The 27,628-nt window shown below is 38.6% G+C and overlaps 3 protein-coding genes and 1 long non-coding RNA gene across 45 annotated transcripts in view; 2 read left to right on the top strand and 2 right to left on the bottom strand.

Annotated features, from left to right (window-relative positions):
• Positions 1 to 817: 817 nt before the first annotated feature.
• LOC136238653 (uncharacterized) lies at positions 818 to 10,899 on the bottom strand. Its single transcript, XM_066029228.1, has 4 exons — positions 10,647 to 10,899; positions 1,640 to 1,774; positions 1,102 to 1,405; positions 818 to 1,048 (listed from the first exon to the last, which is right to left on the bottom strand). The coding sequence occupies exons 1-3, from the start codon at positions 10,741 to 10,743 to the stop codon at positions 1,287 to 1,289; spliced, it is 351 nt and encodes a 116-aa protein (XP_065885300.1). The 5' UTR covers positions 10,744 to 10,899; the 3' UTR covers positions 818 to 1,048; positions 1,102 to 1,286.
• Positions 10,859 to 22,797, top strand: LOC136238661 (uncharacterized). 5 transcript variants are annotated; one of them, XR_010693142.1, is made up of 15 exons: positions 10,859 to 11,927; positions 12,237 to 12,447; positions 14,218 to 14,320; positions 16,000 to 16,161; positions 16,413 to 16,473; positions 16,526 to 16,671; positions 17,481 to 17,534; positions 20,118 to 20,301; positions 20,396 to 20,590; positions 20,651 to 20,782; positions 21,022 to 21,217; positions 21,338 to 21,502; positions 21,750 to 22,005; positions 22,076 to 22,270; positions 22,332 to 22,797. It is a non-coding gene; the product is annotated as an uncharacterized lncRNA (long non-coding RNA). The 5 variants fall into 5 exon arrangements; XR_010693139.1 differs by having other exon boundaries at positions 16,413 to 16,671; XR_010693149.1 differs by lacking the exon at positions 16,000 to 16,161 and having other exon boundaries at positions 10,860 to 11,927.
• On the bottom strand, positions 19,992 to 22,614 carry LOC136238635 (uncharacterized). Of its 4 annotated transcripts, none has more exons than XR_010693128.1 (5): positions 22,554 to 22,614; positions 21,756 to 22,499; positions 21,273 to 21,486; positions 20,972 to 21,172; positions 19,993 to 20,924 (listed from the first exon to the last, which is right to left on the bottom strand). XR_010693128.1 is itself a non-coding variant. In XM_066029213.1 (5 exons), exons 4-5 carry the CDS (start codon positions 21,131 to 21,133, stop codon positions 20,194 to 20,196), a joined length of 744 nt encoding a protein of 247 aa, XP_065885285.1. In that variant the 5' UTR covers positions 21,134 to 21,172; positions 21,273 to 21,486; positions 21,756 to 22,499; positions 22,554 to 22,614; the 3' UTR covers positions 19,994 to 20,193. The 4 variants fall into 4 exon arrangements, 3 of the variants coding, with proteins under 3 accessions (XP_065885271.1, XP_065885280.1, XP_065885285.1); XM_066029213.1 differs by having other exon boundaries at positions 19,994 to 20,775; XM_066029199.1 differs by lacking the exons at positions 20,972 to 21,172; positions 21,273 to 21,486 and having other exon boundaries at positions 19,992 to 20,775.
• Positions 22,798 to 25,690: 2,893 nt separating the features above from the next.
• The window catches only part of LOC136238349 (uncharacterized), a 30,771-nt gene continuing 28,833 nt past the window's right edge, over positions 25,691 to 27,628 (top strand). For 17 of the 35 annotated variants that reach the window (XM_066028922.1, XM_066028906.1, XM_066028898.1 and 14 more), the window contains exons 1-2: positions 25,693 to 26,087; positions 26,323 to 26,483. In XM_066028922.1, the coding sequence (XP_065884994.1) occupies positions 25,975 to 26,087; positions 26,323 to 26,483 (274 nt within the window). In that variant the 5' untranslated portion in view covers positions 25,693 to 25,974. Of the gene's footprint in view, positions 26,088 to 26,322; positions 26,484 to 27,628 lie in introns of all 35 variants that reach the window. The other 18 variants (XM_066028981.1, XM_066028970.1, XM_066028959.1 and 15 more) reach the window with 2 other exon arrangements.

The raw sequence follows: 27,628 nt of genomic DNA, 5'->3' as shown, positions 1-27,628 counted from the left end.
GAAGTATCCATTACACTTCATTTTTTCGGATATGTTTAACCCGTTACACAGCATTGAATCAAAAGCTGTTTGAAAAAGCACCTCTGCAATCAAAATAGTCACTATGAAAAATACTGACGATTTCTGATACAAAGGGAAGCCATCATGTGTTACCTCCAAATCGACACTTTTCACTGTCAGCAAAGATGAATGGGACACAAAGGAGGACACTGGTAAGTCCATGAAGAATGCATTGTACGTACTGTGGTGTACCAAAAGGCACCTCTCGGGCTTAAGTGATGTCAAATAGTGAAAATTTCAAGCCTGTAACCTTAGCCGTTATCGAGTTACGCTTGTCTGAAAGCATCACTCAGTTACTCAGTCAGCCAGTAGAAAATTCTTTTAAATAATTTTTTTTTTAAAATTCTGTAGCAGCTTGTTGAAAGTGTTTCGGGTCAATCTGAAGGCTTGTTTGGGCTTAGTTTAACCTAACCAATACTGCCTCATTGTTGTCAGGGAAAATTGAGGCTGGTTTTTGGGTGATGTTATTTCGTGGGCCACGCCTACTCTATTGTGGTCCCAACTATACAGTACCTATCATACTATATGATGTATCATAAAAAATACTATAATTTATTTTGAACTCTCGGCATACTTTGGCTTTAGTGATTTACAATTCTTTGAGATGTCAATGTTGAATTACAGTTTACACAAGAAGATCTAGAACCAGGTGTCTACTGTCTATGTGTTAACTAAACCCAGGAGTGGAGTAAGGTATATATGTACAAGTGGGTAACTGTGTTGAATGGCTTTCTAGTGTGGCATTATGTGTAGCAACAACAATATGATAATTATACAGAAGTACTATAATATTAAAGTGATAAAAGTACATGATAATTACAAGTGTATTATTGCATGTTTTTCAAATGTTACATACAACAAAAATGTTACACTACTCTAATGGAAGTAATTGATACATTCTAACAGTTGTGGGATGAATGCCTTATTGGTTCAGTGACTTTGGTCTATCCTCTGACATGTTCTATGACACTTTATCTCATCAGGACATCTACAATATGAACCAGGATAGGTCAAGTAGCCTAATTCAGATTATTTACTCACTGATAGTCCCAGCAGAGTGTATTGTGGGATGGCTTATCAACACCGGATCATACTGTGATCTACATGATGAATGTTACATCCCATAAGGACATCTATGACAAGAACCCTGAGAGCCGTGAGAGATCAAGATCATTTTTGTCACAGATCATGATAGTCCCAGAAGAGTATATTGTGGAATGACATATTCACGCTGTATCATCTTCCTTTGATCTACGATGAATGTGACATCCGATCAGACATCTACAATAAGAACCCTGAGAGTCACAAGAGATCAGAGTATTACTGGATCCTTTATGGTCCACAACTAAATGTAAAAACAAGTGAAATACATGTAACAATGGAAAGTTAAAGGACATTCATAGAGTTCCTAATCTAGCCACAAGATTCTGGCCGAAGTGTGCTATAAATAAAAAGCACAATAATATAAACTTGTTTATCCGAATCTCAATTATTTAAAAATGAATGGGCTTCAATTATCTGAACACCTTTATCACCAAACTGGCACAAGGAGTTCGGAGGTCTGATCACTGTATCTTACCAATATTTTTCTTTCTTTTTCTCTTCTTACAATTTCTCCTGTTCTTATAATCTCTCCTCCTCACATCATTGCATTTCTGCTTGCACATCAAACCAAAAAGGCACTCAGTTTTATTGCTTGATGTGAAGTATGTCACTACAGAATAATAATAACAAATAAACTGACCAAGCAACAGCAATTTAACTATCTAACTACTACTACAATTATTGTCTCAATCAGATGGAGAATGGATCCATTCACACACATTTGTATGACACCAAATAATACCATCACTTTACTACATAATAATCACCACATTTTCAACCCTATGTACGTACCATGACTAACAGAATAGTATTTTAAAAATTGTTAATTAAAAATGAAGTAGGGATCCAGTGCAATAAAAAGTAGTGAAACAAGAAATGAATGATGGTGTTACAGCATAGCTCAGTGGAAAATCCCTACTTTGCCATTGAACAAAATAGTAATAGCTAATGTGCCAAAGTAGGGACTTTCCCACTGAGCTATGCTATAACACCAACATTCATCTCTTGTTTCATTGCATAGATCCCTACTTCATTTTTAATTAACAATTTTTAAAACACTACTTTCTTTAGTTTTTTTGTTATGGCACAGCTAGCTACAATGTAACTTGTATTAGTCCACTTGTACTCTACATCTATAGGTATGGGAAAGGCAGATACCATTTTTACTTATAAACATCTTGCCCATTTGCTCAGTGAGAAGTGCAGTTCCTCATATTCTGTGGTTATGGGCTGTAGTTTGGGGTTCTCCTTGCTGCACTCTTCAATAATGAGAATCAGGGGATCACCCATTCTAGATGCAAGCATCTTTGTATGCCTCCAGCCGTCAACTTTGCTGTTGCTGAGGGATACCCATCTCATTTAGAACTATATTATACTAATTTTATATTGTGCTTGCTTCTTTTTCTTATAAAAATAACTATATGTCTACCAGGACAATATAACTTGTAACTGTTCCATCATACATGACTGTGTGTATTAGAGTGATTGTAGTATTAGAGTATATCTGCAGTCAGTGCAGCTAGCTAGACCAATAAGGAGTGAAGTGATCTTGTTTATTGTTAAGTAAACAGCTAGATTGTTAAGAGGTCGGCTACTCTTTTGCTATTATCTTTATTTGGGGGGCGTGGTCACAAATCTATCGCGAACTGGATCCCAATCGTAAAGTTGCAGATGTCTAGCAAGTGCAACTCTTATAGTAGCACCGGGACTGAAGTGCTTCTGAAATCCAGCTCTGAAATAATTCTGTAGCATCTAAATGTGCTGCTGAAAGAAAGCGTTAATGCAGAAAATTAACGCCTTGATATGGTTTCATTGGATGAAGAAGACAAGCAGTCTGATTGAAGATAAAAGAAAAGACAAGATGCAGAGGGCCTACTTTGTCGGAGCCCCAAAAGGCACATCCCACTGGTGAGTTTGTTATTGTGGCATAAAATGGTGGCCATGCGCTGCTTCATTTGGCCTCTAGCCTTGTGACTTGTGGTCAGTGAGGCAGAGTGAGTCAGACTAAAATTCTAATTTTGGTGATTTTTTTAAATTCTATATCTGGCCACCTGTAAGTGTTTTGTTATAGTTAATATTGTAGTATGCATTATATGAACTAGTACTATTTCGTAAAGGTTATTTTTGTCACGTAAAATGTCTCTAGGGTGAATTTGAAGGTGGAATTTTGGGTGGCGCACGAAAATTTCACCGCAATCTCTACTTAAACGGTACGACCATACCGTTTGATAGTATGTTCACGTTGAGCTGAATCCTCATGGATGCAATTACACACGATCTTGAAATTTAGCTCATTTGTAGTACTGCTTGACCCACTAAAAATATTTCAAAATCTTGGTTGTTCAAATGTTTGACATAATATTTATGGCCAATCAAAATTTTCACAATATATTTCCTATGGGAAAGCCATATAAATACAATGTCTACTACAGCCCTGTCCCAAAATTCAAACCGTACGTGTCTGTTGTTGACACCTTTGCTGTTACCAATAATCATCTGGTTGGCTGAAATGTTAACTCTGTTGAGAAAAATCCACTTTTAATTTTTAGCTGTTTTTCAGGATTCAGCTCAATGTGAACATGCTACCGTAAAGCAGAAATTTTGGCATGGAATTAAATTTGGCGATTTGGCGAATGGTTACAAAATCGTCATATTAAAATTTTACCATTCTGTAATAATAATTATTATAATAGGTAAGCTATAGAATTGCACGCTTGTCGAGACCTGCTGAAAATCGAAGCTGTGTCCACTTTTGCTATTGTCATTTCTTCTTGGTTGATGGTTTGTGTGGCAAGTCTAGATTTGTTTTCAATGGCTCCATCTGTTCGGCCTCTTTGGGAGGGCCAGTCTTCACTAGCCGTTTAATTTTGTACATGTTGCGACTCTTAAATAGAAGTGATTGCAATCCAACTTGTGAAATGGAGGATGAACATTTATTTGATCCACATGCAGTAGCCATCACTGAGAAACAAAAAGGAATTTCGAAGCAATGTGATTGGGCATAATATTCCACGCAGGATCTCTGCTGCATGCTCCCTCTTCCTGGAAAGATGAGTGGCCCTCGAATTATTGACTCCGATCTTCAGTTTTCTTTCATCTGATTTTATACCACTAGTAACCACAGCCGGTAGCCACATACACACTTTTTCACCACAGTAACTCCAGCTGGAATTCAATGTCGCTGAAAGGCTTGCTGACACGTACATTTGCACATGATACATTTCGCCAAATGCAATTTATTGAGGAATCACCAAATATTCAACTTGCCAAAATTTCTGCTTATACAGTATATACCACTAGTGGATAGAAGGAACGTTTGATAGAGCACCTTTTGATGAATCTACGATGATAAGATGTGTGTTGGCAAGTACATGTAAAAAGCATCAAAAAAAAAAAGGAATCAGGGAATTCTTTTTGCGCTCAATCAAACTATTGAATCCGCTTAATCATCAAAAATAATCACTGCAAATTTAAAGTTGAAGCATACAACAACAAAAAATATATCTTCACTATCCTGTTTATTACACAAGGACCACTGAGCACTCTGATGTGGTATATTCAGAACAATAAGAACACCAGCTAGTGATCTCACTTTCAAATATTCAATGAATATATGATTGGGGCAAGTAAACACTCAAAGATTATAAACATCTGTTACTTTACTAGTTAATATATGCCACCACATACAGGCAAGCACCAATGACCAGTAGAGTATAGTTATGAGGGTTATTACGTGAGTCTGAGACCAGTGGGAGGGAGTGTGTGACAGTTTAGTGACAAGGATTACTCCTGATTTAATAGAACAATGGTGCCAGAGGTCATTGAAAGGAGTTGATATACAAGCACTGCTGGGACTGATTGCCAGAGTGACTGAAAACAGACACAGGCTGTTTCTTGACATTTGTTTAATCCACTACAATAGCACAGTGGTGTAAATTACCCATTTGTGACCGGATCTGCAAACACGTTGATGTTGTGCTACCTCTAAAAACCAGGTGCCATGCAGCTAGATAATTCATCTGGAATTAACCATAGATAGCATATGGTACCAACTACGTATGCATTACTATTTTATTAAAAAGCAAACAGTGCTCTAGCTTTCTTAAAGAGGAACTTGTCTTCATGTAAATGTGAAATGAAATCTGTTGCTTATCTGATGTATGTTCGACCAATTTTAGAATATGCGGCTTGTTCCTGGGCCCCCCATACTAAATGTAACATCGATAAACTGGAATCAGTACAGCGACGAGCAGCAAGATTTGTAAATGGCGATTACCGATATACGAGTAGTGTTACTGAGATGATAAATACACTAAGATGGAACAGCCTGCACAGCCGTAGAGATACTCTCAGATTACAAATGATGTATAAGATTACCCACCATATAATAGACTTAAAACTACCTAACTATATCAACTACAATCCAGGAGGCCATGATTACAAACTTACTGTACCCTTTACACGGATTGATCCATACAAGTTTAGCTTTTTCCCAGCCACCATTGCATTATGGAACAAATTACCAACTGAAATAGTTAACGCTACTTCATCTGACTCTTTTACTTACTTACTTAATATTAATTAATTTGTACATATATTGCACTTACATACTCACTTGCGAGGTTTTGCAATTATCATAATAATAATAATTATTATTAGTAGCTTTGGGTTGTACATTAATATTATTAGCTAATTCTCGTATTTCATAATTCATGAAATTTTCATAATAGCAGATGACCACTGACACTAAAACCTTAGTTATCAACAAAAGGAGATACGATAGTCTTGTAAACAGCACCTGAAACTACATTGATTTATACACGTTTTGGTGGTTGTCTGCTCGTCAGAGGGTATGTGGTTAGCTAGTTACAAGCTTCTGAAGTTGAAAACACCTGGAGAAAAAGTGTTCTGATATCGAGGAAAGCAAGCAGATGCTTGTTTCTATGTTTTGATTGAAGAACAACACAAGAACAAGCATTAGGATCACCTGGATAGTGCTTACAAGCACCCTAAACTTCATGTTTGCTTGTCAGCCCGTCTGGTCAATTGTAGCCTTCATAATCCATGGAATCAATGAAATTATCTATTATCAAGCTTTGCCAATCAGTTCTGAGTGGTTTTCCAGTAGAAACTCAGAAGTATCAGTCTTGGAAAGCGTTGTATTGTAAAATCTTTAACTTTACGGCTCCATAACTCGCTAACTCTTTATCTTATTAACGACAGGCAAACACGAAGCGAAAGGGAAATCAATGTAGCTCCTATCTATGTACAGAAAATTGGAACATACCGTATACTTTGTAAGCAACCGAGGTTTTATTGTCGGTTATCATCGTTTTCCCAATGGCTTCAATACAATTTTATGGGCATCCAGAGCATCCAGTGGTTGCACAATATGCAATTAACGCTAATTGCATTCCTATATGCTTATACTAAACTCCCCTATTCTTTCAATTATGTTGCTATGCACTGCTAAGGAAGCACTTGTTAAACAAACCACTTTAACCAACATATTACACACAGAAGTATCTTCTAAACTGTTTTATAGCTTGACTATCGTGTTTTTTCCCACAAATTCTCTTGACAAAGCCTCAAAGTTGCTCTTCATTTTCATTTGCATACGTAAGGGATACGCCCCCTTTCAACTCGAAGTGATAGGCTATTCCTGGTAGTGTGTGAGGCCCGCACCATTGTTTTTCAGTTGTTAAATGCCTGAACACCTCAAAGGGAAGGTAGTTTACAAAGCCTGAGAAGTCGCCACACCCGTATTTCAGTCCGCCGAAAAGAAACCACCTCAGAGCAAAGTTCAGCTGTGTAGAAGTTTAATACAGTCACTTTTACTTCTTATGTAAAAGCTGCTTTCACCATTTTTAAACAATTTTGCTCACGTAGGCGCGTACAGACAAACATAGATAGGTACACACACACACACACAACACATACACTTTTGCGATTATGTCCTGTTAGTGCAGATCTGGTCACATTTTATTGTCAGGTCTCACTGCTATACTGTTATGTTTTTGCATTAAAATTTCCATATTAGGCTATTTTTGGTAAACAACACCATTTGCAGTTGTTATGATGTCACAAACCAGTTTGAGTGGCTCAACCACAAGGTGATAAACTTATCACACTGTAGGGTAGTTATCATACAACAGAGCACTTTGGATTTGGCAATATCACTTCAAAGTAGATCCATTAAATTCATTGGTTTGTAATGGAGATAACACTCTGGCTAGCTGTTATAGATTGCTGTTCCCCATCATTGAAAAGACCCTCCCTACCCAATGACAGTGACAGGGTAAAGTGACCTGAGCATGTGAGCAGTAAAGTGCCAGAGATGGAATCATTAAAGAATTTAAAGGAAACGGTATTCACTGCTGTACATCTGTGTACAAGAACAAGACACAATCCACTCACACACCTTTCTAGCACAGCTGCCCACAAAAACATGAAGGTTTCTATCGGTAGCACCATCACATGTGCTACATCGTACCAGCTCACTTAGCGAATTTTGCTATTCCCCAATTTCCTGGAGGTTACAGGATTTGGTCAGTGCACACCTGTGTTGCTCTCCAGTCACTCAGAACACTTGCAAGGGGGTGACACACAGGCACCCACTGTAGGTAGATCTGCGACCGCAGTCAAAGGTCAAGGCCACCAAAATCATGCCAATTCAATGGTCAAGGGTAAAAGCTTCCAACCCACAATCGAAAAGTGTTGAAATATCGTTGCTAAGTCACCGGTCAAAGGCTCTTAGTCACAGGTCAAGTCGAAATTTCGGACCGCGGTAGCAGATCTACCTACTGCGGGAGGTCCGCCACTCAGGATTATGATCGACGTGATTCGGAATCACCGCGTAATTCCAGTTGATTCCTAGATTCCGAACGTTGAATCCTCTGATTCCTCTGATTCTGCCAGCGATTCCTCGCGATTCCTTTATTCCGTCTAATTCCAAAAGGGAATCCTATAATTCCATATGATTCTAATAATTCCGGCTGATTCCAAGGCTGATTCTGTAATTCCAAGTTTATTCCACGATTCCCTAGAACGGATTCTGTACTATAGGCGAGCCAGAATGGTGACTATCACAGCGTATCACTTTAGCTACCTCTGCTGAACCTACTGGTGAGTATTGAAGTCATGTTAAGTTACACCCGGCATGGACTCGAGCCCGCTGCGAGCCGCTAGAAATTCGCTGGCAATAGCCTATTTTTATTTATTTATTTTATCATTACTGGGCAGGCAGCTCTATATTTCTGCATCTGGCAAAAGTGTCAGTGGACATCTTCACAACACTAGCTAACCCTGATGAAAGACCTTAAACTGGATCACCCTCAATACGTTTACTGTATTGTAAAGTATTAATAATAATAATAACATCTTTCCTGACTGGACGTACACAGAGTGTTGTGCGTGGTGGTTGCACTTCCACCCCCTGTGATGTTTTGAGTGGTGTCCCACAAGGTTCTGTACTAGGGCCTCTGCTATTTTTTACATACATAAATGATATCAGTATGCTACTCGTACTACACAGCTATTTGCACAGCCACCAAGATGTAGAGTTTCTTTTACTCAAAAGCATTTTAGACCTCAAGCTGCCCACTGGTGGAATGCAGTTCCTAACGACATGTTAACATCTCCAACTTTTCAGGACGATTTATTTTCTTATTTGTGTAAAATTTGTAGATGATTTTTATGTTTGTAAATTGTTTGCTTAATTGTTTTGTATGTGCTATGTGTGTGTTGTAATTTTTTGTTCAGTCTTTGTGTGTGTGCAGTTGTAATTTATATGTGTATATGTATGCTATTTTTGTGTTTCCTCCTCAGTCAGGAAAGAACAGCATTGCCGACTGACTTGAGGCTAATTTAAAAATCAAATCAATCAAATCAATATCACTAACAAATTAAGTTCTATTTGTCGCTTATACGTTGATGACTGCATTCTATATAGGAGAATTGATAGTTTAACAGATGTTAAAGATTTGCAAGATGATTTACAGATATTGGAGCTATGGGAGAAAAAGTGGAAAATGTCTTTCAATGTTGACAAATGTGTGGTTGTATCTATAACTCTTAAACGAAACCCTATATACTCCAGTTACCACCTTCATGGAGAACAACTTACTGTGGTTCAGTGTGCCAAGTACCTGGGAGTCTCTATTGATTCAAAATTATCTTTTAACCAACATGTGGACAATGTGTGCAAAAAGGAATACTCTGTATTAAGTTTTGTGAGGAGAAATTTTGCAAACTGCTCCTGTAAAATCAAAGAATCGACCTGTTTCTTACTTACGTCAAGCCCACAATGGAATATGCAGCTGCAGCATGGGCTCCTTACAGCAGACGGTCAAAAAACAAACTTGAGTCTGTGCAAAGATGTGCAGCTCGCTTTGTAATGAATGATTAATATCAAACCAGCAGTGTATCAAACATGTTATCACGTCTTAACTCGAGCACTCTTGAAACTCATTTCAAACATTTAAGGCTTCAAATGTTCCATAAAATTATTCATAGCATTGCGGATGTATCACTTCCTGATTATATAGCTCATAGATCAAGGTATACCAGAAGTAGTGAACTTAAATTTATACAGCCAGACACAGCTATTGATTCTTATAAATACAGTTTCTTTCCTGCTTCAATTTGATTGTGGAACACTCTACCTAGTGATATAAATTGTGACAATATAGATACTTTTAAGGAACTTCTGAAACATATTACATTGTAATTTATTTTTATAGCTTATATTTGTAGCCTCATGATTTTACATCTATATTGTAATATACTCACCCATATGAGTTCTGCAATAATTATATAGTAAGAATGTATTGCAACTCATTAACAAGCTAGTTAGCTAAGGGTTAGTAAACTGGTCTCGTTGGGAACACCGGATCCGGGCCCAACTGAGAACTTGTACAGTTGTAGGAGCTGTTATTGAAAATTGTTAGATTACAGGGTGTTCTGGAATCCGGGAAACCTCGATCCAACAGCCAGCCGACGGAGAATGAATTAGCTAGTATATAGTGGCTGTAGTTAGCTGCTTCTGCAACGGCTCGCACTCACTCGCGAAGACTTAAACCTCACTAGAAACGCACAGGAACACTCACTGTAATACACGTAGGCGTATACACAAAGTGTAAAACCAGGTGCAAAACAAGTGAGAGTTCGCGTCTTTAGCTTATGAGTGTGTTATACTGTGTTAAACGGTAATTTACGATATAATTTTCATAACATTTATTTCAAAATATTTCTAATTACAAAGTTGATTCCGCTTCAGATTCCCATAATTCCATGATTCCTTGATTGATTCCAGTGATTCCTGAAGTCTTCGACGTGATTCCGAATCGTGGTGGACCCCTCGACCTACTGCGTGTACCTACGTGACACCCCCTTGACTTGAGAAGCTTTTAATACTGGTGTGAGCGAACACTGCACGTACTACACTACACACACTATAAGTGAAAGTACACATAAACACTTACCTACAAGCGTAGATTTGTCCACAACACCAACTTTGTGGCCTGCACTAGTCACTCTCATAGTCATATTAGCCAAAGCGAGAGCCAAAGTTCGCAACATCGCGTCTTTCACAAGATCTACTCAAATGTATGAAATGTACTACACAGTTCGCAGTGTAAAATTTGAACCCATCCACAACTATTACACATTGAAAACCACAAATAACTGAACTGACACTAAACCCACAATCTATAATACGTTGATGGTCATTAACTAGAACTTGACTAGAACTAATTTCCTTTAGCCTTCACGCCAAACTGCTCGCTTACCTGTAGATATGGCGGGCGCTTCTTCCGTGCTTGCCGGAATGCTACTAACTGGAATAGAACCAACTGGTGAAGAAATTTATTAAAAGTGGAAATGGAGTAACGTACAAAGTGTCATCACTATGCTGTCATGGAATGGAACTATCTGTGCGGTGAAGCGAACCCTTTCTGTGTTTTTGGAATACGCCAACCCTGAGGAACTACAATCACTGTCGCAGAACATTTTTGCAGAATGCGAAGCAAATGGTGTATAGTACTGAGGCATCCTAGTCTAGTACAGTTTCTGGGTCTTTATAACCCGCCAGATTCCTGCTCTTATGGTGGAGCTAATGTTCACCAGTCTAAGCAGATATTTAGAGACTGCTGGAGATTTAGAAAATCTCAATTCTTCGTGATTCATCGCTCGGTTTGAGGTATCTTCACTCACGTAATCCTCCTATCATTCACTGTGACTTGATAGCCAATAATATTTTATTAAGCAGATCACTGACCGCTAAAGTCACTGACTAGAGGGTCACTCAAGAGTCCTAAATGTATCACATCTTTGATTGTGTTCTCATTTGGTGTACTAATGTTTATACCCACAGAATTTATGGTTATTGACCTGGAGACTCAAGACATGTGGTACTTAAATGAGAGACAAGTACAAGATGCTGAAGTGTTGTGTCCAATCATTTTAGATTGTCTGCAAAATAGTTTCACCAAACGACCCAGTATGGTTGAAGTTTGCAAGTAGTTGAAACTGGTAAAGGATGGTCTACCAAGTAAACCCCCACCAGCTAAATCATCTACTCTTGAGTCTGTTGAAGAAGTTGAGGCCATAATGGCTTCCCTTGAATCAGACCAAGTATATGATCCTAGAGAATGGCAGTCTGTGGATCTGAAATATGGCAGATTCTGATACTGGAGATTACAGTTGTCTGGTAATAAATGAAGTGGGAGATGACACAGTTACAGCTACTTAATTGTCTATGATATGTAAGTTGTAGCCTTTCCATACAACATTAACAACAACGTTCTATATGATATTGTACAATGACATTACTTCAATTTGGATAGGCATTTAGTAAACTTCTCAAACAAACTTTATCCTGTATACTAATATGGACACCTTGGGACCAACTAAACTTATCAAGTTATGATGTACGTAATGAGAGTTACTTTTATACTGAGAATAACAGGCTGTCATTCAGGTCTCCTTATTTTTAATGATAGATTTCTTTTGTTTGTTTGTATTTGTTTCATTCTGTTTACAGTAATTATTGTCGTTATTCTGAGACTTACCAGGTTTAGAGTAGTCCCTTGTTCTGAAATGTTCCACCTCAGGATTTCCCCTAACCACCATTTAACTCGTGTCAGATCATCCCTGGGGGCACGTCAAGTTAGTCCGAGTGCAATCTGATTGTCAACAATGTCATCAATTACGATGGCTTATACCAGTGTGTTGCTACCATTGCTGCTGACTCTGATATGGGAGTAGTGAATATGACTATATATGGTAAGAGTAGTTATCTGTTGTCTATTAAAAAAATTAATATTGCCTTTTCACATGTAACTTAAATGCTGTCAACAGAACAAAGTCATCACCTTCTGTTTGGGTATATGTTCAGACAAGTGATAATTAATGATGAACACAACAAACCAGCTAGAGTGACATGTCAAAACATGTTATTGGAAGTTTTCAAATAAAATTTTACACAACACCAGGGGCATAGCTAGGATTTTTTTTGAAGGGGGATCGGATTTAAAGTGGAATGCCTTAAGGGGAAGGCCTGGATGCTTCCCCTAGACCATATTTGAACGAAAGTGAAGCATACACAAAATGTGCCCTTAGGCAGTAACATTAAAAGGTGCTGTTTGTGCATCTAACTAGCTAACACCTACTTTATGCAACTTATAGAAATTATAAACTTATTCTAATCTTCACTTCCAGACAGCGTACTGACAGCCAACTTCAATTTCCTAGCACATGGAAGCCTTCCACACTCGAGTCCCTTAGTTGGCAATACTTCTTTCCAGCTATACATTATCGGCCCTCCTGTTGATGATCAATAACTTCAGACTTGGGTTGTACTCCAATATGTTCAAGACATCACATGCCCACAACATATAACAAAATAAACAAACCATTCATCAGGTATATATCAACAATTCACAGTTTGTGCTAACCTGACGCATGTATAACATGACCACTCAAGTTTAATAGTGCTGCCTTGTAATATATCTCAACCGACCATTGAACAGTCCTTTGCCATAACTTGCGCCATTTCAACCATGCATCACGTGTGCAATTGATCATGTGATGATTTAGCATTAATGTGATGTGACCCTCAAGAGTAGTACAGAGGAGTGCCAGTGGGCAAGTAGCTACCGGAGAGCTCCAAGGCTATAAGATTTGGCCGTGTGATTTTTAATTTTTAAAATTTCTGCCTCTGAAAAGGGGGTTCGTCCGAACCATCCGACCCCCCCCCCCCCCTGCCTGCGCCCTTGAACACTGAATTTCACCCCATATTGAAACAAATCCTATTAAACACTCAGCACTTTTAATGCCACCAAGTTATCCATGAAGTAACCCACACCAAGTACCTTGGAGTGATTATTGACTCAAAACTCTCTTGGTCACAGCATATTAAAGAGATTTCTAACAAAGCTAATAGAGTCAAAAATTTTCTACAGCGCAATCTCCAAAATTGTCCTCCATCCATTAATCAAACCAATGTTGGGAACTTGTGTCATTTAGGCACTTCATACAAATAAACACACATCTCTGATTGAATCAGTCCACTGACATGCTGTATGCAAGCTTGTTTTTATTACTTACTCTCCTTTTCAAGTGTTTCTGAAATGTTACAAAGGCTAAATTTGAAACGACTCGTCTAATATGATACATATGTCAAATTCAGAAACCTTATGTGAAATAGATTTTGTGTGAAAAGGCCCTCCCATTTTTCAACAAATTTTTGAATGGCATTGTTGTAGTGGTATATTCATCCTTCATAAATTAATGTATGTACTACAGCCATAGATAGCTGATACTATATTTCAGTAGCTACAAAAATATTAGTACATCAGAAATTAAAACCTCACAGCATTCACCTCCTTAATAAGACCACCTCATTATAGTGGCCATGTCAAGTAGGTCCCAAACTCATTAATAAGACCACCTCCATACTATCAGGAGAGAAGTCGGATGTGTCCAAATATACAACTTTTGTTCTTGTTTCCAGCTTTATCAGCTGTTTCACTTGTGTGTCTGTTCCTTTACTAGTGTCACCTAGTGTTCAAGCTACAGTTGACAGTGTCACTACAGTGGAAGAGGATACAGTGACATCATATACAGTAACTGGAATACCTTGACCCACAATCAAATGGTACAAACTAAATATATTAGTTTGTGTCAGTAAATTGAATATACTGTGTATTGTATATGTCATGCAAATTTTCAAGATAAGCAAACTTTTCATAACTTAACTGACTTGGCTATCCATTAAGTATTTATAATCAGTATCTTTGTTAGTGATCATTTTGATAGGCAATGAGATTTCTGTCATGTAAACATGTGTACTTCAAATCAATTACTAAAGTTGTCAAAAAAGTAATTTCATTTTGAAGCTCATCCATTAACACTGTTCAATTACTCTAATAGAACATACACTATCTGTGATAGAATGGATAAGATACTCTAATTAAACAGTCACCTTCAAACAATAGATTTTATACTTAATAGTGTATTAGTGATTTGCAATATATATCTATCATATAGTATGATAGTACTGTATAGTAGGGACCACAAAGGTTTGGGCATGGCCCACAAAAACATCACCAAAAAACCAGCTACAATTTTCTCTTATGATGATCAAGCAGTATTGGTTAGGTAAAACTAAGCCCAAACAAGCCTCAGATCAACCTGAAATGCTTTCAACAAGTTACTATGGAATTTAAAAAAACTTTTCAACTGAATTTTTTAATGACTAACTGACTGACTGAGTAAACTGACTGACAGATGTGATAACGGCTAGCTAAGGCTAAGGGCTTGATCTTTTCACTGTTTGACATTGCTTTAGCCAGACACATGCCTTTTGGCATACCGCAGTATGGTACAAACCAGCCAAAAGTATGCCACACGGATGAGTGACACGCATTTACCTTTGAGCTGGTACTCGCATAGTTTATACATTTGCGTGTGCCTCGCATGTTTGCTAGCCACTGTTAGCTAGCTACTACTGAGGATTCCAAATCTTTGCAACACTTATGAGCAATGTGTTCACGTGCATACCTATCATGTGAAACTTAAAATTCCTATGACATGTCATGGGAAAACACTAATACACGAGTATAAAATCTATTAACAAGCAACTTGGATGAATCACAACCTTTGTTCCGGTCTACACTGTCCCATGAGTAAAAGGCAGGAAGTGACCACTTACAGGATCACATTTTCTGCTTTACATTTCAGATGTGTTGCAAAGATTTGGAAATCCTCAGTAGCTACATATCGTGCAATCTGTCTGCATGCACCGGCAGTCGCACATATACACGATATACACTTCATTCACCATTAGCACTCACTGGCACTGCTCAACTTGGTATCCGATATGATAATTTCGAGTTAGAACCTGAGTAGTCTATGCTGGAAACATCGCGCTAGGCTTAATTAATTCTATTTTAGGCTTAATTAATTGTTTTTAAAGGTGTCTACAGAAAACAACTTCCTGTTCATTTTAATATTAGTTGAAGTTAAGGTTCAGTTGAGCTTTGTGTGTCTGACATAGTCAAGTGTCTACCCTGTCTTGTACGCAGTGATGTACTTGGCCAATCTGCATGAAAGAAAGACAAAGGGGTGTAAAAAAAGCCGTAAGTTCCTCACACATTATCTCTAAGCCTGAAAGCCATTGAATAGCTTTAGCACTTCATTTAAAATATAGGTTTAGCTTCTTTTCATTTGCAATGTACATTAATTTTAGCATTTTTTTTACAATGTAACTGTTCTGAATGTTGTAGTATCAAAGCTTTGTGCTGTGTCATGTTGGTGTACCTTTGCTTTCTGTAGCAAAAGAATATGTGCTTGTCGAGTTTGACGACAAGTCAACATCTATTATTAACCAAAACTGCGAACAGCTTAGTGTTCCTGTGGGTGACTTGGATGTGGAGAACCACTGCTCAGTAAATTGGTGTGGTGGTAATCAATATGATGGAAAAATAGTGTTTAGTGGTACGTGTAGTTGGCTATACAATATACAAAAATGTGCACGTATTGTATCAATTGTGTGTGCTGGAAATGTGGAATTTTTATTGATGTTAAACAACACATTTAACCAATCAATAGCATGGAATGTCTCCGCTACAATGGCAACGGAGACTATAACACATTTCTCTGTGCCCTAGAAATTGTATGCTAATTGTGTGGAGTGACATTTATCTATTCATGATATAGTAAAATTCAGTAGTGTGTATTTTATTCAGGTAGTTATGAAGAAGTCTATAAACATCAGAATACTGTGGACAAAACAAGAAGGATAATCAAGTGAAGCCAAACAAAGGAAAGTGAAAACTACTGAGTATAATTAATTGAGCAGCTAAGGTTGATGATGGGATTATAGAGGCAGATATTCAAATCATGGAAGAAGGTGAAGTGCATGAGCCAATGGCAAAGGAAAGGAAACATTCAGACACCAGTAGTAATTCAGACCATATTATCAACAAGCCCAAAAAATCAAAGAAGGTGTGTTCCTTTTTGTTGCTGTAACATTTTAGCATTGTTGTGGTACATTTCTACATTCTTGTTATTCATTGCATTTATAGTGCATTTACACTAGCAGTTGGGCACGGTACGGCACAATACAGCACGGCACGGTACGCTTAATTTGCTAGTGTAAATGGGTATCGATCCGAGCCAAACCATTACGTGCTGGGCTCGCCTGGCCCTGCTACTTCAACCGCACTGGTTCAATATGGCACGGCACGGTAGACAAATTGAAACAAACCTTAGTATATCCTTGACTGCTGTACGTACATACAATGGCTTCTACCATGGCCATATGTGAAACAAAGTCCAGTTACCACGTTTGACTTGAATTGAGCTGTCTATTGAGCGGTAGCCGCTGATATTGTCCCTCAAACGGATTGCTGGTAACTTGTACAACAGCCACAGCTTTTAACGAGCTTGAAAATGGCGAGGGCATCTCGTAGGACGATACTTTAGCCATCACGTGCTTATGTATAAACTTGCCCAGCACGGTTATTTCCTTACCAATGAAAACGCGCACTTAAAACGTAGTGTACCATACTGTGCTGTACCGTACTGAGCTGGAGCTACTAGTGTAAACACACTATTATATTTGCAATTGCCATGTTTCTGTGTACATTCCCTGTATGGGTAAACAATCCCTGTATGTGTAAACAATCCCTGTATGTGCAAACAATCCCTGTATGGGTAAACAATCCCTGTATGGGTAAACAATCCCTGTATGGGTAAACAATCCTTACCAGACACACATCACTTTAATTGGAGTTGTCTGATGCTACCTGTAGGTGATAAAGGAGAACACTGAAGTATCTATATCGAGGAGTAAACCAACCTGGAAGGTGTGTTAATATACACAGAAAATATACTGACTCTACATACGTAGATTACATCCTATTTTGGTGTTCCGCTTTTTTCTGGCACTATCATGACAGCTGTAGTCCATCAGTTTTGAAGCCACCAAGTGGTCTGTAATGTCATTTGCTACTGTAACAGCCTACTGTGCTTTTCAAATTAAAATTAAGTATCATTACCAAAATGAGTTTGATATCTATTAACTGATATTGTTTTAGTAAGTGTGCAGAGTTTTAAATTTGTTGTAATAGCTCTGTGTTGTTTATGGCATTTGCTCAGTCATCCCCTAAACCAGTGGGTAAAAAGCAGGTTTCTTTTTCTGTTGATATTATATAAGCTGTTACTTGTTGGTTAGTGGTGACAAGCAGCTGTAGCTGTCCTGTGGGTTGTTTACAGCTAAACACTAAAAACTGTTCCTGGTGGTTGCTGACAATGAGCTGCTCATGCCTCATTGTCATAGTTTACAAAGTTTATAAGCATTTAAAAGTAGAGTGGATAAATTTGTGTTCTAAGTAGACAAATTTAGAGGTTACCAATACACTTAGAGACCTGATGTAGTGCTGCCACGATATAGAAAAACTGTATATCATATATCATCAAGGTTTATATCACGATATGAACATATATCACGATATAGAACTAACTATAACATTTGCAAGACAAACATATTCATTGTAAGTTTAAATGTATACCACAAGCAAAGCTACTCTTGTTTATCAGGTTTTAAATGCTACTGGTTTACAGTTGAGACAAGTGACTGGCACTACGTAGAAACCTTAAAACCTCCCAGTTTACTTTGGGATTGGCTTGTTTACCACACTACACTACACACTTAATTAAATGCCAAATACCATATGTCTGGCCTCCCCCACATCATTACACTAAACAGTGCCACTATTGCGCAACCATCTATGTATATCATATCATAATATTATCACCACCTTGTTATATCGATACTATCGATGTATCGATATATCGTGGCAACACTAACCTGATGTAAATTTCATTTAGAGACTTGATCACTTAGTGACCTGCTGTCTCAAGCTGTGATAAATGGTACTACTTTAAAGTGATGTAGCTGTGTCATTTATGATTAGTAGTTGTTTGTGATGTGTAAGTTAAGTTGAGTTACTCCAGCTGCATAACAAGCAATTCTATGTGCCTAGCTGTGTACTTGCAAGCTCAATTGTAGCTGTGCTGATATAACAAACTGTCAAACTGAATGAACTAGATCCTTGATGTGTTGTAATTAAGCTACCTAAACACTGTTGTATATAAAAGTTATTTTACCTAAACACTACAGAAAAAGACCTAAACAGAGTCTATAGGTAACTTGCCTATAATAATCTGTTAAGTTTTATGGGTAGTATGTTTTGGCTCACATTAGTTTGCAGTGTTCCATTAAACCGCTAGAGCTTCAGCATTACTGTAACAAACTTTGTCACTTCAATTCATGGCTGTAAAAGTTTGTGGTTTCATGTTTCTCATGGCTTCTCAGTTCAATCAATGCTTCACCTTGTGTGGCCTGTGTCTACCATGTGACAAATGAAATTAAGTAGCTTGTCATTTTTCTGCAGATTGTATTTATAATTGTAATAAACAAGCTTGGATATTAAATAGTAGCTACAAGAAATACAAAACCTTGTATATCATTACCAAGCAATATTTGTGTACTCTCCAACTGGCTTGAGAAAAAATTTGTTGGATCCTTCTAGCAGTAGCAAGTGAAGATACAGCAAAAGAAGTAGCAAACGGTAGCTGCTAGTATTGAGATTCTCCCTTCACTAATAATAGTGCCTGTGTTATACTGTGCCATTAATGTTTCAGTACCTGTCTTGTCCAGGACAGTAAGCTAACAGTAAGCATATTTTATTAAGCCTCAGACGTCAAAGAAAATTCTGAATAAATTTCCAACATGGGTTATATACGTAAGCTTCCAAGTCAGCAAAATTTAGCACCTGAAGTTTAATTGTCTCCTATTATATTCCTCCCTCCATTGGTAGCCAGTACTCTCTACTGTGTAGGAGCACATTTTGTACCTTGTCATATTTTATGTCTCTTCAGGAGTTGGTCATAATCACTTGTGTTGTGTGATTGTACCTTACCAGGTGTTAAAGCTCATATATGTGTTAGTTTAGAAAGCAATCACATTGTGTAGGAGTAGCTGTTAGAACAATTGTAAGGTTTCTGAGACAATTCATACTGGTCTGACAAAACCCTTGGTAAGAAATGTTATTTAGCTTCCTTCATGGATGATTAGCTGTGTATGAACAAAACCCATACATTTTGTACCGTTTACGTGTTTGCTTTGGCGGTAGGAGACCCAATGTATCTAAAGCCACTATTAATCATTGTTACTATTGAAAGTAGTGAATAGTACAGAGGGCAAACTTTGCTGAAATCTTGTAACAACTTCATAATAATACCCATTGTTCTGTCATGCTAGTAGTAGATAAATATCTTGTACTCCTTGTATGTTCAACCGGTAAAGTAAATAGATACATGTAATACAATTAACTGTTATTTTGAAATGCCATGCTGATATATAATGTGTACACATTTTTATATAGGTTGTGAGCATACACTAAAATTCTCTAATTTTGTCTAATAAATACTGCTTGTGCTCTGCGGAAAGTCCAACTGGTACTATGACAGGAGGAAACTGGTCAGCAGATGGTGCCCAGGAATCATCCTTGAGCAAGTTGATTTTTCTTTCTGCTGCTGACCCTGCTGACTTAACAAATACTGCACCAGGTGAGCTTGAAGTGAATCAAAATGGTGCATCTGAGTGGTGCCCTTCAATGCTATTTTAATAGTGTGTTGTTCAAAATGCTCACTCCAATTGTAGGTGGAAACAAATGTGGAGCCAACTAGCTGAGGCACATTCACTGATGAAGAAAGAGTGACACAGTTGGCAATGTCATCAAGGTCCACAATCTTTGTTCTACGAGAACGCTGTTTCATAAAGCCAAAACACCAATCAGGTGCAAATTTGGTGTGGCCAACTGGCAATAATGATATCTTGACCTCCTCATGCAATCCGGTAAGAACTCTCCACATTAAGTAGTACATCATGTACCTATTGTTGTTCTGTCCTGTACAGTTATCTGTGTGTGCAGATGTACAGAAGTCTCCCCTAGCCCATGTGTTTCTAAGAAGTGATGAAGCATAGAAATAATAGTTAGCACCCTTCCCCACGTTAACTGCCTCATCAATCAAGTATGTCACCTGAAAGGTAAAGTGTGTAATGTGTTGACAACTTCACTTCTGCTTGACTGTCGGGGTATAGCCTCACAGTATACACCAAAGATGCCACATTTACGTGGTGTCGAAAAGTAAATCAGTCCCGGCTGGAGTGGATCACTGGGATAGTGAACCTATTAGTAGTAAAGTGTAGTGTATGTATAATTATCACATATTTCACCTGTTGTGCCATGTCAAAACTATAATACACTGTCATCTCATGGCTCTTAGGTGGTGAATATGAGGACAGTGATGGAGGCTGGAACAAGTCTTGTGCAGTGAAGACTGCCTTCAGTGTGTCTCTGCTAGATTTGCAGGCATTCCAATACAAAGACCTCTCCATTGTTACTGTCTCCAGGTGGACCTTGGCTTCATCAATGATCTGTGAACAGAATGTCATTAATATCAAAAGAATAGAATATCAAAAGTAGGAAATCGGTCTTTGTGTGTGTGTGTTGTTTGTGTGTGATGCGCATATGTACCTTCTCTTTTTGACGGTCTGAACTGTTTGCAAATCTTCATTATCTCCATGCTGTTTTGCTGGCAGGTCCAACAGAGATCACTGCGTGGCTTCCCAATTACAATGTGTGAGAGTTGGGACTTCCAATACCTACAGAATGTTCTATAGGATACTGGTTGCATAATATCCGAAGCTCTGGTAGTCTCACAGCAGTTGATGTAACAGTCCCAAGTTTTCTGAAAACAATAGAATGTAAGATCAAGACTAAGGAGCCTATATGCTTTATGGTGTGTGTGTGTGTGCATGCACGCATGCGTGCATATGTGTGTGAGTGAGAGAGAGAGAGAGAAGATACAAATTGTACAACCTGTTTAACAAAGTACACGGTGTGGCACTAGTATAACTGGCTAAAATTTTGTGAGGTATGCTCAGAGAAAGAAAATTGTTCAGCAAGCTAGTATTGTAACAGAAGCAATTTTACTTAAACTATTTTATATAGGAATACCTTCTTGGTGTCGGAGGATAGCAGTACCTTCACATCATCCCACTTAAATCCAGGGATCCACCCAGGGAGAAGAATAGCATGCTGCTCAGCATAATTCTGAATGAATTGAAGGATCCCCAGAATCCTTGTAAAACTAAGGGAATGCTTTGGCTGCTTGCCAGTGTTGCCATGCTCTCTTGGGGTTATTCCATCTTCAAGAAAATGATCCTTGATGGCATGGAGTTTGTGATGGCTGACCCCATGTAAAAAGGTGAACATGTTCCTGCATACATTGTATCCTTTGTGTGCATAATCAATGCTGGTCCTTTGCCGTTTTGCAGGCTTGCAATAGTGCCCACTCCGGATTCCAACGTCATCATCAATGCAGATATTACTAGCCACAGACCCCAACAATACCATGTCTAGCTGATCCCTGTACAAGAAGAAGCACTTTGCTCTGGTATCGATTATGTAGTCCTCTGAAAACAAGCTACTACATGGTTTTCCATCGACTATCTTACACCCACAAGTTTCAAGTATGAATTGTTCACACTTGGATGACTCTGGTGCCTGTTCATTTTCCCATTTCTTGTCTAGCAAGAAATGCCTTGTGGATGGCTGACTACCTTGGCGTAGGCTCAGTGGATGAGCATGCGGTAGATGTTTGTGGAGTATGCACAGTATCCGAGGAAGCAATAGTGGGTGCCTGGAGTGTTAACTCGATGTCATTAAATGGATCTGGCAATGATGGTACTTCTACAAGAGCTGTAAAAATTTGTTATGACATTTTGTGTCAACACACACAGAGAAACAGTATACCTTCATCAGGAACGTCACCATTGTCATTGGCATCACCAAGAACTGATGGAGCATATTGTCTATCATAAAAATATATATATCAATAAAAACAAGTTGATGTTGTGCTACTTCTAAAAACCAGGCGCCATGCAGCTAGCTAACTCATCTGGAGTAACTATAGACAGTATATACTACTATGAATTAACCAACTATGTATTACTACTTTACAATAGGGTAGTTTGGGTTGTGCAATAATATTAGCTATTTCTCGTATTTCGAAATTCATGAAATATTCGTAATTCATTCAATTACGTTGCTAAACACTGCTAAGGAAGCGTTTGTTAAATAAACCGCTTTTACCAACATATTACGCACAAAACTATCTTCTAAACTGTTTTATAGTGTGACTAACGTGTTTTTTCCCACAAATTCTCTCGACAAAGCCTCAAAGCTGCTCTTCATTTTCGTTCGCGTACGTAAGGGATACGCCCCCTTTCAACTAGAAGCGATAGGCTATTCCTGGCAGTGTACGAGGCCTGCACCGTTGTTTTTCAGTTGCTAAATGCATGAAAACCTCAAGGGGAAGGTAGTCTGAGGAAAGTCACCACACCCGTATTTCAGTCCGCCGAAAAGAAACCACCTCAGAGCAAAGTTCACCTGTGCAGAAGTTTAATACAGACTTCATTTCACTTTTACTTCTTACGTAAAAGCTGCTTTTACCGTAAGTAAACGATTTTGCTCACGTGGGTGCGTACGGACAAACATAGGTAGATAGATACAGTCTATTTCAGGTTGGTTGTCCACGTAAGCCAAATGCAAAAATATCACGTGAATAGAAATAACCAATGAAATTTCACACCAGGCGGACTGCGCTAGTTTAAACTGAAGGCTGCTGATCTCATTGGCTACTTTCAAGCACGTGACTTTTAACACTTGTTTCTCTAGTCAACCAACCGGAAATAGACTGTAGGTACACACACACACTTTTACGAAAACAATTTCAGTAAACCAGGCGCACGCCCACAGCCGGCCTTCGGCCGGCTGTGGGTGTGCGCCTAGTTTAAAAAATCATTTCATTGAATAAATTACTACTGTTGTACCTTCATTTGTAATCCCACAATCTGTTGTTATCTCTTGTGGACCTACAATAATACTGTATACTAGTGGTACCCGCGCAAAATGCGCGTGATACTAAGACAATTGTAATGTCCTATTGTGTGAATACACTTAAATTAGAACATTACTAATGATCAAGGAGTAATCACATCATTACATACCAACAAAGACATGATTACACATAGCTACTGATGTGCATACATAATTTCCTCAATTGCGTGTGGCACTAACAGGTTCTAGTTATAATGTTGGTGGCTTTGTGCACTGGAATTTCTGCACATCTGTACAGTACTCATGCTGAACAGTTCTCATGAAGGTGGCGTATCAAGATGTGTCCCATTACAACCATGCACATACATGAAAAAGATTAGTTTTGAATGGCAGGGATGTACTCAGCTTTGATGATGTTGCATGAACTAACAAAGTCTTTGAGTGTGGTATGAGGATCAATTTACCAATAGTTGGTGTATCTAATTCAACTTGCATTTGGCACATTCATTTTGTATATTTATGTAGTCAATTTGAGTAACTGAATTGTAGTTTATCTCTACATCCTAGTCATGGTATTGTAATGTTTACTTATCGCATGACCAAGTGTGTATGCAGTACAGTATTGAGTATGGGTATTCAAGTTTATCAGCTGTACTGAGCAAGGTCAACACAACCATGTGGATTTGGATAGAGAAGAGTTTTTGCTTCTTTCTGAATCAAGGTGCATTACCAAGATGAATCCTTCATATGAAGAGTGGCTACTCTAGAGAGGTTGAGATTGACTGATTGATTGTTGGTAGAGAGGTTGTGTGTGTTCTATTAGGGTAGATATCGCGATGTATGTTCTATTAGGGTAGTTCAACGGAGATAAGTAATAGAGCTTCTAGAAGTTTCAGCTGTCCCTGTGGAGTTACCAAGGAGTGAAAACGTATCTTATTTCTCCCTACACATTGAAGACTGCAACAGTCACTTCATGATGTTGTCCACGGTTCGAATACTGGTAAGATAGATGTAAGTTGAACGTAATCTTCCGTTCTTTATCTCTCATAATGGCGAATCTTCCTTGTTTAGTCTGTTAGGTAGCCTGATTGGAGTGATCATAGCTAGTTACATTGCCACACCTACTACGACTGTTTCCATTTCCCTTACAGTGGTGTTGCTGGTAATCCTCCATTTTAGGTCTGTCTGTAGTCCCTGACCCTGCTTATATTCGTGTCGCAGTAGCTGACACTTCTCTATCCTTGTAGTGGACAGCACAGCAGGGTGCAGAGTGTGTATTACTGGTGAGTCTTCCCTGTGTAGACTGTCAAGTAGTACGATCATAGCTCGTAGAGCTTGCCACACCCACTACGAAACTCTCCTTTTATACTCGTGGGTATGTTAAAAAATTTTTTTTAGTTGCCGGATGATAGCGTACACACCAGATCACATGATCAAATTAGCTGATGTGATTGGTTAAATCATGAAAAAGTGATTGATCCTATTTTATTGTAAGCTTTAGACCAATACGTCATCTGATTTTCTATTGGCAACGCGTGTATACCGGAACGCCGTACACGCGTATCGTAAACTTATAATGGCCATTGACAATGATAAGTGTCTCGCAACTACGGTTAGCACGTAAGGACAGACACGAAAACCACCTTATGACACATTGTTTTGGACGGGTAGTTGGTCTAGCGAGTTTGAAGCTAATCGGGGGAAAAACCAGGGAGGAGTTTTTGTTTAAAATTTTATGGCCTCGATTTTCTGTTTCTCGTTCTGTCGTCCACAGGGGGACAGAAATGGCTGGTGTAAGCTGGGATGGGGAAGACTGGTAACACGATAAAAGTCTCCAAAAAGTTTTGGACACATTCGTGTCTTCCTAGGGGAGCTACGGTGGTTTAAAGGATATTTCCCGCCGTTCAACGAATCGCCACCAATCCCGGATCAAAGATTCGCCTCAAATTTTAGTTTTGAATGGTACCGATCCAATTGGAATCCGACCAAGAACGACGGAACAGCGCCGGAAAAGAGTTATAGAATTATTATATAGATTAACGTACTGTAATATCACATTGCTTAATTGTATTTCTGATTAAACTATGTATTTACCTTCATTCCTGCGGTCACATTCCTCATCGCCTTCGTCATCACTAAGTGCCGCTTCATTGAAGTAATCTGTAATAAGCGCCTCAATGGCGCTTCCATAACAGCCGTCAGGGTAATAGTTCACCCTTCTCCTGTGAGGAAATTAAGAGCAGAGAGAACTCTCGCAGTGTTAGACGTAATCGCGTGTTTCTAGATCTAATAGCCCGCTGAAAAAGGCAGGTGTTGTGATAAATCGGACCATTTAATGAGCTCCGCGTTTCATATACAGCAAGAAGCTACAGAGGTTGAAAGAAAGCTTAATAACTCGATTAATGAATGGCGGATCGTGCTGAAACTTTTTAAGACAACGGAGGAAAGGTACGTCTTTATGTCTATGTAATAATCTCAGCTTGCCCCAAAATTTGTTTTAATCGTAGTGAAAACTTATTGTTTGGCGATAAGCCCGGTTTTGTCAGACCGGGTCACAAGAATACTTGTCAGAACAATATTTATTTGAGATGTTTGATGACACATAACCAACCTCTTCTGGTCTCTAGTCAGTTATGGATTGTGATATAGTATAGTTCATATGTTCTCATTGTAACTCACACAGGGAACTAAATGATGTAGCAGTCACCACTCAGGGTAGTTGTGTTGTTGGATCAGGTTATCTCACTTTTGCACCAGTTGCTAATGGCGACCAGGATTTCTACATGTGTGTGGCTATGAATATCGTCGGGTTTGCTGAATCCTCCATCACTTTAACTGTATATGGTACGTATGTGTGTGTACTGTATGTGTGTGTTTCTGGCATCTTGGAATGTACGTTCATTACTTGTGTGTGTGTGTGTGTGTTGGGGCAGCATAGCCAAGTGGTTAGGGTGTCCGCCTGGTAATCGAAAGGTTCCAGGTTCGATTTCCAGCTGGGCCACTTTGGTGTTGTTGTTTCCTTGAGCAAGAAACTTGCTCTAGTCTACCCAGCTGTTAAAATGGGGACCTGGTGGCCTGGTGCCAACTGGGGAAGCAGCCCACCCAGCTGTAACATCAATGGGTACCTGGTGTAAACTGGGGAAGCAAATGCTCAACTGTCCATGTCTCATATAGCAGTGAAGGTCCAGGTGGCCCACACCTTCAACTGTGAGACATGGTACAACCTCCTGTGGGTTACTAGTCCTGCCCCAGGAGGGCATGCCTGCACTGACTCATAGCAAATAAGTAGCACACAGGTGCCCCATGCTGGCCACTGGGCAGCGTGACCACTTAGCAGTAGCTGAAGGCTTTGCTTTGCTTTTGCTTTTGTGTGTACATGTGTGTTTGTGTGTGTGTGTGTTTTTATATACATGTGTAATGTGTGTTCATTTGTATGTATGACAGACAAGTATTTGTGTGTATGTGCATGCTTGTAGATGTGTGAGTGTGTGTTGAACATGCTACCATGTTTCTGTAATCACATGTAATCACATAGTATATCAATCATGTGCATTTGGCCTTCCATATGGTGTATGTTTTGATTCAACACAAATGGTGGATGGCCAACAACCTTACAGATACATTTTTAATCATTGTAATAATTACCTCTCATTGTGTATGAAAGTTTTATACTTCCATTTCCTGTATACTTTGCAACACTCCTGGGATTAGTTAACACACATACAGTAGACACCTGGTTCTATTTGTGTAACAAGATTCACATCTTATAAGATGGTAGTCAACATTCCAAACATTGTGTTTGATAACTTGTTTATTGTTAAAGCTCTACAATGATATGTATATAGCTAATTGGAACTGACATGATCACATACATGGTTTATTAGTTTATTATTCATATAGTACATTTGAGCAAAATCTTCAAATACTTTAGCAACTGTAAATGGAGTGGATATGTGTAGCTGCACATATCATGAACCACGATAGTGGGT

The sequence above is a fragment of the Dysidea avara genome, chromosome 1 (genome assembly GCF_963678975.1).
Source record: "Dysidea avara chromosome 1, odDysAvar1.4, whole genome shotgun sequence".
Lineage (NCBI taxonomy): Eukaryota > Metazoa > Porifera > Demospongiae > Dictyoceratida > Dysideidae > Dysidea > Dysidea avara.
Note: the sequence above shows the minus strand (reverse complement) of the source record. Positions and strands in the feature narration are given on the sequence as shown.

Excerpts from the sequence above, each read along its gene's own strand:
- LOC136238653 (XM_066029228.1), bottom strand. The coding sequence starts at position 10,743 with ATGTTGCGAACTTTGGCTCTCGCTTTGGCTAATATGACTATGAGAGTG. Across the intron at positions 1,775-10,646 it reads GGACAAATCTACGCTTGTAG|TGACATACTTCACATCAAGC; the intron begins GTAAGTGTTTAT and ends ATTATTCTGTAG. Across the intron at positions 1,406-1,639 it reads AAAAAGAAAGAAAAATATTG|TTGTGGACCATAAAGGATCC; the intron begins GTAAGATACAGT and ends TTTTACATTTAG.
- LOC136238635 (XM_066029199.1), bottom strand. The coding sequence starts at position 22,154 with ATGGTATTGTTGGGGTCTGTGGCTAGTAATATCTGCATTGATGATGAC. Across the intron at positions 20,776-21,755 it reads TATCCTCCGACACCAAGAAG|GTGACATACTTGATTGATGA; the intron begins GTATTCCTATAT and ends TTTACCTTTCAG.